Raw genomic sequence first — 11,032 nt, forward strand, 5'->3', positions numbered from 1 at the left:
GTGTGTGTGTGTGTGTGTGTGTGTGTGTGTGTGTGTGTGTGTGTGTGATGTGTGCCTGAGTGAGTGAACAGAAAAGACTGAAACGTTTAATAGAGTGATGAGTGAAAATAAATAAGTAGTATATAATAAAAGTCATATAGTAAATAATATAGTAAAAGTCATTAAATGGGAAATAATCTAAGACTGATCGCAATTGTGATTATTATAAAAATATTGCAGAGAGAAAGCAAAATCGTAATTATCGTCCGTGCAAAATAAATAAGAACAAGTTTTCATAAATAAGCGTACATAAAATTGAAAAACTCCGTTAAAGACATTGTTTCGTCCTCTTTTTAATAAGAAGACGAACGAATGATTCGCTGTAGACTCTGCTTGCTGATACTAAGCTAAGCTTTCTACGACAAAGACAGCTGGAATTATAGAGTTACATTATTATTAATTTCTTTTGCTTTCATAATACCTCTACATAAACGGCGAAGGCAAGATACGGAAAAGTCTAGTACGACATTGTTACTCTAATATATAAGTTGCTACAACTAAGAAAAAATACGTCTACATGCATACATAATTATGTATAGACAAATTTCTCTTAATTCTAATGATCTTGTTTTATAAATTATTGTCGAGCGACTAGCGAGACAATAGGAATAAACCTTTACAATGTTCTATGTTAGTATTACGCTACGCTAACCTTTCTAAATGCATAATAGTTGCGACAAATGAATAATTCGGTCTAAAAAAGTTCAATGATGAAGAAAATCATTAATTTAATGTGGTTGACGAGCGGTGATTCTCAATTTAGTTATTAAGTACTTTGGTCGTGGTTAATTTTAGTCATGTTCTGTATGGAACATAAATATCGTTGATATTATTGTGAGGACAACTTTTTGATATCTGCTACACGTAACCGATGGAACACACATGATGCAAGACACATGCTTTATTTACTTCAAAGTATTTTATTTGTATAAAAAGCCTCTTCACAACGATTAATGAGTTTATTTAAATGTGTACACTAACTTTTGATAATAAAAACCGAAACCCTGACTAAACCAAAATAGTCTAGCAAGTTTCCTTTCAAACCATTCCCACTAAATATCAAAAGTGAAACGATGCTAAGGTCATATCAAGTTATTGATAGATGACTTCGCTATTCTTCTATATATCTTCTGATGAATATAAATTCATTTTTATTTTTGATTGTTTGTCTAGTAGTAATTAATCAGTTACCAATAACCATTTCTGAAAACTTTTTGCATTAATATCATTGACTTACAAATAAATGGACGACGGGTCTAATACAAAAACCACGAAAAAAATGTCCCAAGTCAACCTATTCGAAATTTAAATTGTAATGTCATCGCAGTATCGCGCTGTCAGTCGAACAAATAAAGACTAAAGCGGAGTTTGGCGCTCTGTATACGATTTTAGCGCCTTACAAGTGCGGACACTTTTTAGCGCGGACCCGACGTCCATATAATTGTAAGTCAATGATTAATATTTATTTTTTGCTTAAGTCAACATCAGGTACGTCAGATTCTGATACGACAACTGTAGTACAGGGTCAACAGCACGCCAAGCTTGACACTTAAGACTTTAATATAACTCTATGCCGCTTCCGATAAAAACGGTCCAAAGTACAAAGTGTCAAGCTTGATGTGCTTTTGACAGTACGTTTGTTCAACAGGTATGTTTTGAAATTAATTTCTTTTAACTCTGTAATAATTATAATAATTCATGTTTAGGCTGATGGCTTTGCCAAAGCCTTAATAAACTAAAAAAAAATTCTTTGGGTTGTCGACACCCGCGAATCAGCTGCTGCTCTGTGATTGACCAGTGGTGCAGTCCTCCGCAAACGTTCCTTGTTCCTTGCGTGGAAATATCAAGCTTCTTAGATATCAAACTCACGCAACGCAATGCGCGAAGCGAGTCACGTAAGCAAACGAAAAACGCAAATGAGAGACTCATGAACCCGCTATCAAAGCTGTTTTCAAACATGAACATGCTTAACATCTATATGATATCTTCGATATTTTACCTATAAAACGTATACTCCGTTAAAAATAATATTTTGATGTGCTCTCAATATAAATATAAAGGCGTTGTCAGCGTGAAACGTTACTCTCTGTCTTGGTCGTAACGCACTGCCCTTCATGATAACGATTTCTGTAATAATATTGTTACGTTTATGAAAAATTGAAATTGAAGTCATAAATGTAAACATTGGAAGGTCTACGAATTCATGTACCTACTTTACCTTGGTTATTGGAAGTTACAAATGGGATTCCAATAGCTTGGTTGAAGTAGCACAAAATATTGAATAATTACACAAATACGTTAATAGCCAATCTACGATTAAAACAAGTGGAAGCTTAATAAGAAGAATTAAGAAGTTCGCTGAAGTATCTTGAATAAAATTCCGAACTTTTTGTTTCTTATCGAGTTCTTAGGTTTTCGCGATTGTTACACACAGGAAATGAAACTATTTTTCCGGATTTAAATCGCGTATATTTGTTTTTTCAAATATACCGACGATTCGGGCTTTACAGGTCCCATGGTCACGGTTGAATTTTTCTTTCTTTTTTTTCGACTCTTCACGGTCAGCGTTTTAGCCACTTACAAGATTTAGAATAGAATGCTGCAATGACAATTGTGAATCTCTGGCAATGAATTTTCGCTGTCATTTTTTTGACTATAAAATTCTAAACTTCTAATGAAAGAAACCAAAAATGAGACAAAAAGGAATTCTGTAATTGTAAATTACAGAATTATAAAGAACATATACAAAGTTAATTTTGATTCTCGTGTGAATTGAAAGAGTTAATTTTTTTTTAGGAATATTTCTAATATTGAATGATGAATAATTTATTTACATGGAAAATATTATTTTTATTCTTTGAAGTTGAGAGCTGCGCACAAAGTAAGTTCTACAGTGCAAATTTGAAACAAAACGGCTCATGAAATTAATATGACTCCAAAAGCAAGAAAGAATGTAGTACTGATTGCAGTTCCGTGCATTATCTTGATGAAAATTCTACTTGATGAACAATTAATCTGTTGAAATAGTTTCATATCAAACGAACTGTCACAAGTGAGGCAAAAATCAAATTCATGTAGGCTAGTTTTAGTAGTAGGTTAATTTTCGGTTTTAGTGAATATTTATATAAAAATACAAGTTGAAACGCGTTACTTCCTTGTGGAATGTGATGTTAGTATCTATTTTATGTTTGTCTGATGTATTTTTTTTTTGTATGTATTTTTACTCATTTACCGCACATTTCGTCATTTTTAACCAAAATTCTTGAGCTGTTTGCGGTGCAAGTTGACCTTGAGCAATGACGGCCCGCCCGCTCGTGTAGGCCCTTTGGGAGCGCTTTAATTTGCCTCACTTAGCGTGTGCGGACTAGGTTTCTATGCGTTATTAGTCTAAGTTTATCACCTGAATCTTAAGCTTTACAAGTTTGATGCAAATACCTAGGGACGATGTACGCCGTTAAACAGAATGATTTCTCCTTCCTTCAGGACGAATACAAACGGGTGGTCCGCTTTGAATTCACTTGGCCGGGTTATAGCAGCACTTGTGAAAACTGCTACAAATGCTGACGGCTTATAAAATTAATATGACTCCAAAAGCAAGAAAGAATGTAGTACTGATTGCAGTTCCGTGCATTATCTTGATGAAAATTGTATTTGATGAACAAATGTGTTAAAATGACAATGCAAAATGCAGTTAGCACCTGAATATTATGCTATAAAAATTTTGATGAAAATACCTAAGGATGATATACGCCGTTAAACAGAATGTTGTCTCCTTTCTTCAGGACAAATATAAACGGGTGGTTTGCTTTGAATTCACTTGGCTGGGTAAAACTTGTTAAATATACTACAAATCCTGAAATTACAAGCAATTGGACTAAATTAATAAGTGGACTAAATTGAGAGAAATGTCATTAAAGTTTTGTACATAGTACTTTAATCAGTGTTATAATTCTGTACACTGATATTTATTGAGTTTCAAAAAAGAACATTGTATTTTTGCAAATTAAAATATCAAACTTGACACTACTCAAACGCTCTACTGCCTCCAGTAGTTAAATTGGCTTAAAGATCTTGCAATTGGGCCATAAACCTTCAATAAGAAAAAGGCAGTACATGGCCACTTTTATTCTATCTCTTTGGTTTTTGTTTTGTAGCGTTTTTTTAGCTTTCGTCTAATGGAACGTTTGCCTACCCAATTATATGGGTAAACATTTATTTTTAAAAAAATGGGTTTGTTGTCATGGGTTGAACAAAACATACATTAAATACTGGTTGAGTTTCGTTATTTTATTTACTCGAACCCTCATTATGCAACCATTGCATAGAATCTTAGAGCATATAGGACGGGATAGGGATGATTTGTTTGCCACAATTTAATGGCCCAAAAATTATCCATATTCAGCTTCTACTTGAAATAACAAAATGTATCATATTTATAGCTTTTAGTGAAAACTACTTGAACACAAGAGTGATGGAGTAGTCTTAATGTCAATATTAATTCATTTTACAGTATTATGTTGAATTTTATATGAATTCACTTCAAGTAATAAGAGTTGTGCAGATATGTAGGTAAAATAGCTGTGTCTCTCTGTTGGTAGTTATGACGTGCTGTAAGAAATGTATCGATGTTTTGAATTTCTGGATTCCAACTAGAAGTAAACTCGAAGATTTATAATCTCGAAAACCGATTTATAATAAAACCGTTATGCATTCAGGGGATTTTGGTTGTTTATTACAGAGAAAAGATTAACTTAGTTTGTTTTGTAATATTCCCAAAATACCTAAAAAAGTACATTTGGGATTACAAAAATTCGAGCAAACATTACTTCGGGCAAATGTATTTTCGGACTTCTGATTGATAACTTCAAACAGTAAAACGAATACAACAATATTTTGTTAGTTATTTATTACTAAGATTTAATAAAAAGTCATTTTAAAAATAAGATTAATAAATCAACTCTATAGTTTTTTTGTTCTAAATCTAAATATTTCAATCGCTTGAGCATATCTTGTGTAGGATAAGGACAATTAGCTATTTGGTTATTTTTATTGCTTTTGTAATTTATTTGTATTCTATGCATGTACTCGTATATGTACTTTTTATTTTTTCTTACAGTATGTCATGATTTATGATGATTTATATTAAACAATTACAATTTATTTTCATTATTTATAATTTATTACATTATTATTTAATATACAATATGACGGAAAAGTCAATTTGAATAAACTTCGTTACATAACCTGTCGATAAAAATAGGAGCTAATAAAGCGCGTCGCTTCTCTATAACGAAAAAAACAGCGTCCATGAAGTACTGCATTTTTTAATCTATAGTTGCCTGTTAGTAATTAGGGAACTTCATAGGCATGCTTATGTCAAATATTCGAATGTTTTCAAATATTTTTTTATGTATTCGTTGAATTGAATCAATGTGATCATTGTGAAAAAAATGTCATAAAATAGAAAATTTGCAATTAATGTAAAAAATAGGCTTATGTATGGATGTAATTCCACCCTTGGCTAGACTGGATGCAGCAAAGATTTTTTTGCAAGTTTGTATAGCGCAAGACGACATGTTTCGTGGAGTACTTGATGCGGTAAATTCGATATTGGAAATGAAAAAACATCGATTTGAAAGTAGTGTTCATTGTGCGATAGTTGTTTTGTGCTTGTACCTTGACAGAGGGGATTGCCTATCGATGATGCCTCCAGTCCTATATGCTCTAAGCATAGAATACTTTTCAGCTCAGTGGCGAGTACCAATAATAGAATTTTCATTCAGAAACAGAAAGGGTCTTTTAATAAACGGTTTATGAAATCATAATTGACAGATTAAAGTACAGGAGCAGAACAAGTAAATTACGACATTGCTACTCCAATATCTATGTTGTACAACAAAGAAAAAAATATATCTACATACATTTATTCATAACAATGATCTTGTTCTAAAAGTGATTGTCTAGCGTGATAATAGGAATGAACCTTAACAATGTTATATGTTAGTATTACGTTACGCTTCTGGACCTTTTGAACCTTCTCGTGTACATAAATGCATAGTGCAAATTAATTACGATAAATGAATAATTGTATCTAAAAGTTATTGAACCTTGATGAACAAAATCATATTAATTTAATGTGGGTGATGAGCGGTTAACCAGAATTTAATATCTTAAGTAAGTACTTTGATTATGGTTAATTTTAATCGTGTTCTGTATGGAACAGAAATATCATTGATGTTGTTGTAACTAACTTTCTGATATGTACTACATGTAACCGATGGAACACACATGATGCAAGACACATGCTTTACTTTAGAGTATTTATTTGTTTAAAGTACCTAATTCCCAAAAACTCCGCTAAATATTACATCCTTTTTGAGCTTTAGGACAAATACGAACGGGCGATCTGCTCGAAATTGTTGCTTGAAGAAGAAAACGAAACCACTTCGCCTTTCTACGAATATTGCTGTAATTTAAAAAGAAATTCTGTTGAGAAATTTTTGTTGTGGGAATGGCGACTAGTTTATTAATATCTAAAATAGAAGATGTTATTTCTTTTGCGCTCTGACGTCAGTGTTCATTGTTTATTTGGCCGATTCTTGCAAAGTATTCGCAATCGGACGAAAAATTTCGTTTTTATTTTTGTTAATACAAATTTGGTTATAATCTAGTCAATTTTATGCATATGGAACTACATACATAATTATTTTTTTTTATAATATCCCATTTTAATATCTCAATACTAAACGTATTTTTGTAGCAGTAATTACTAAAATATTGATAAAATATTTATTTTCATTTCACATACTTTTTTTTTATTTATAGTCTCATTTTATACATGTACTTTACTATATATTTTGTATGTATTCTATTAGTGTATCAACATTTACTTAAAATATGTAAGTATATGTATTCGTACGTATATTTGATATAATAAACCTATCCTTGTAATTATTGAGTATGTAGATTTCAATTTCATGATTTATTAACTTTTTTTGCCAATCCAGGAGCCAACTTTCCTATTCTTCTTATTCAAAGGATAGTTGGAAGAAATCCCGTTAACGTTTTAATTTTTTGTAAAAATTTGTAAATTGTTTTGTTGTACAATAAAGTGTTTACATACATACACATTTGTACAAGTAAATAAAGCTAACGTTAAATTTTCTTATCCTCTTATGTTACTTTCTACAACAAATCTAATAGAACAGTTGTTCGGCCTCGACGTCTGCTTCAAGGTAATTACATCTTATTTCAAATTACGCAATATTTTTTTTTTAATTCAAAATCAGTTCATATATCAGTAAAGCATAAAGATTCATTCTAGACTGGACAATGCCATAAAGAAAATGACATAATAACTATACTCATATGAACGCATACGGTGTAGTGTGAACTCCAAAGGCGTGTTAAAATGAACAAACCCGTTAAAAAGCGTGTTGAAATGGTATAGCAAGATATTATAAGTTCAATTGCCAGCTCGAGTATTTTAAAGCATATAAATATTTACGGTCAAAATTGGGAAACTATGACCCCGGTCAAAAATTTCCGTTTAAAAGTGGACGATTCCCGTAAAGAGAGTAAATTACGTTGTCTTTAGCAAAAAGCCAAACGGATGGTCTTCTTGAATGTCTTTGGTAAATTTGGAGGGAGAGACGCGACTCGAAAAATCCTGAAAAATTAATTTAGTTTTTTTCTCAATCGTCTGTGTTTTCATTAGACATTTACTAAACTAAGCAGGAACAATTTCTAATAAAAATAATAACTTTCGGCTATCAGTAGAGTGAAATAATTTCCCGCCTCTATGTAAAATGAAAATGAAATCCGTTCATTTTTTTTCACCATTATTTGTCGTTTTTATAAAACTGAATAAAAAATGTTAATTTATCTCATTAAGACATGGTTGTATAATTCATGCAATTTTGTTAACAGCAAATTTCCAAGCTATCACATACATTTATCATGCAAAAATGCTGTATTTTGATTATGTAACTACCTGAATAAAATAATTAGTTTATTAACGTTTATTAATTTTACTTTCTATTGACATTTAATTGTATAAGATCCCGTCAAAAAGAATATTGTTCCCTTTCATAAGAAAGAATACGAAAGGATGATTCGCAATAAAAGTGGCGGGACTGGTAGTGTACCCGCTATAACCGATTGCAAATTCTGAAAATAGAATAAAAACTGTGCCACGTAGTGAAAGATACGTAGTAGTTAACCTGTTTCACGAATTATAAGCTAACGGAATATTTATGCTAGGGAAAGAATTAAAACCTTATAGTCAATGATACACAAGGTGTTTTAAGCTATATAACCGCTAAAGCTTTTCGTATTTTAGTAATTTGAATACGTCATGAGTTTCGAAGTAAAAAACATAAAACTAAGTATTTCTACAGACTACGATATTGTCAAAAAATAATTGATCAAATTTCACTGCAAATTATTACACAATTTTTTTTTTAAATTATCAACAATCCCTTAAACTGGTTTTCATAACAATGGCCGGGCGCTGCCACTTCTTGATTGCAACGTTCCGGCAGCACTCTAAATGCGTGTTGTACCTCAAGTGACTCATTGAGCTTTCAAAAAGTATCTTGCAATACTATTGTAAAAACAGGCGAATAGAAAAGACTGTTAATGCATAATAACTGCAATACATCTCCAAGAAATATATGAAACGAAGAAAATACCCAATTAAAAAAATTACACGTTTGGAAATAATGGTAGATACGACCCCTACGACCATTTTCTGTTTCACTGTCAACTCAACGAATAAGTAACCAGTCTTCTACTACCAACGCTTCAACTTGTGCAGTAAAGCAATCCCAATTGATGTTTCAAGAACTTCAGGTAAGGTAGAGGCTATTCTAAAATACTATTTATTATGTCTGTCTTTAAGGACAATCAAAACTGGGGGATTCACTTTAAACTCTATAGACTGTAGAAATATAAAATCGTCCACTTTGAAATAATTTATATGCCATCATTTATAATAATTACCTACTCCATAAAAAATAAAAAAATAAAAAAAACACTATTTTACTACTTCATGATCATTATTTACAACGTATATTGCAATAAAGAAATAAACAATGAAGCCATAACAAGTGGTACAGCAATTCAAAAATAAAGGAAAAACTATTTAATGAATTGACGATACAGAAGGATTCCACAAAATTATCGCAACCTGAGATGAAATACACAAACCAAGACTTTCATGTACATTTATGTACTGTTTTTCCACTAATGTACAATTATAACAATATCAACAAAATACCTATTGCATATATTTTCCTGAAAGTAAAGTTGTACGTCCAATGTTTAAAGCATAACAAAACGGCTTATCTGCTATAAATCATGCTGTAAGGGGAGGAATCACTACTAATGCTGAACCTACTGTACCTTCAAATTCTGAAATGAAATACCGTAAACATACTTTTAATTTTTTACAAAAATCAGCACGTTACACTATACCAAATTTTTTATATAGGTGTACCCACTCACATTTAAAGATATATCGAAAATAAGATGACATTAATGTTAACGAAATAAATAAAAAATCGGAAACAAAAACAGATAGCCCCTAAAAATAAATTCGAATAAAAAAAAATTGGTTTTGTTACTTTCGGCACTAAATAACATGAAAATTTGCTAAATTTGCTAATCTTTTGACGATGACTGGTGGTTATGATGTAAACAGATCTACAGTAATATTTGATGTTCCATTAAGTATTGTTGATTTTTTTGTAAAATTGTTTAGACTATTGAATTATTTCCTATATAAACGGGATTACATTACTTAAATATACTTTAATATGTGTATCAAACTGAACAAGGATACAGCTTTCGTACTTACTACGTGAATATAGTTACGAGTATATACGACTGGTATTATAGAACAAAATGAATATTGCAGTATGTAGTATATATAGAATAGTAGTATTTTTTGTCTATTGCGCTGGTGTAACTTATGCAGGATGGTGCAAATGTTATAAGTACCTAATCACTTAGAATTTGATTTTTACATATCTATAATTCAGTGTTTGGTATAAATCCTCCAACGAAATTTGTGGGAATAAATATGAGATTGTGCAGTTTTCCGCAATTCATAATTGAATAGAGGAAGAAGTGTTAAAATAAATTGTGGAATAACATGATATTGACTTAAAAGGTACTTTTAGTGCATTAAACGTAAGTTCGGTAAATTTCATTCTCATTAACTTCAGGGATCCCTCAAAAAGATAATATGGTTTGTGACATGAAAACATAATTATTCTATATTGCACTTACCACCATATTTAATGTTATAAAAATACTAAACATGCCTTTTCTGTGCGACTGCGTAAATAAGGAAATTGATGTAATTGTATCGATAGTAGTTTAAAGGCTCGGTTTAGACTTCTCCGAACGGGCAAATTCATTTAAGACGATGCAACTGTCCATAGACTTAGGGTAGGTAGGTTCTCAGTTTAATTTAGTCTAGTCTAGTCTTAGGTGCTAGTCAAAGAGTAAGAGTAGAGGAACACAAATCTCGTGGCTTTACATGAAGACAAGAATTGTCTAATCTTAAAAGTTAGAAGATTGTCATATCCAAATAGAAAAAAGCTTACCGTTTGCAGCAGCTGCTTCAGCACCTTCTTCATTGACTTCAATGAATGCCTTTTGGATGGCTTTACTTACAAACAAATTTCCTTCGCCCTTTAACAAACGACTCAGTTGGGCTTGTTGAGGGTCGAAAACACGTTTCACATCCATCTGAAAATATTTAATTCATGAATTTAATTTAATTGTCACGTCATGTTCGTAATGCATTTATACTTTTCATTGGAAGACCAACATGTACTTTCTATTTAGATTATTTTTGACGAAAAGACGAAAACTGCCATTTATTTATTGCACATACAAGTACGTGCAGCTCATGTCTTTTGTTTAAATGTTTGTTTGTTATTGGTACTTAAGTTTGCTGCGTTCTTGTGTTATAAATGTAATT

General features: G+C 31.4%; 1 protein-coding gene across 11 annotated transcripts in view; it reads right to left on the reverse strand.

The window, feature by feature from the left end:
• LOC113236544 (antichymotrypsin-2-like) overlaps nt 1-11,032 on the reverse strand; it is a 29,108-nt gene that overhangs the window by 9,674 nt on the left and 8,402 nt on the right. For 6 of the 11 annotated variants that reach the window (XM_026472664.1, XM_026472667.1, XM_026472668.1 and 3 more), the window contains exon 8: nt 10,653-10,797. In XM_026472664.1, coding sequence (XP_026328449.1) covers nt 10,653-10,797 — 145 coding nt within the window. Of the gene's footprint in view, nt 1-2,038; nt 2,167-3,473; nt 3,600-3,773; nt 3,893-6,377; nt 6,506-8,032; nt 8,209-10,652; nt 10,798-11,032 lie in introns of those variants that run through there. The other 5 variants (XR_003310969.1, XM_026472671.1, XM_026472662.1 and 2 more) reach the window with 5 other exon arrangements.

The sequence above is a fragment of the Hyposmocoma kahamanoa genome, unplaced genomic scaffold, assembly GCF_003589595.1.
Source record: "Hyposmocoma kahamanoa isolate Upper Pololo Valley unplaced genomic scaffold, ASM358959v1 92, whole genome shotgun sequence".
NCBI classification, from domain to species: domain Eukaryota; kingdom Metazoa; phylum Arthropoda; class Insecta; order Lepidoptera; family Cosmopterigidae; genus Hyposmocoma; species Hyposmocoma kahamanoa.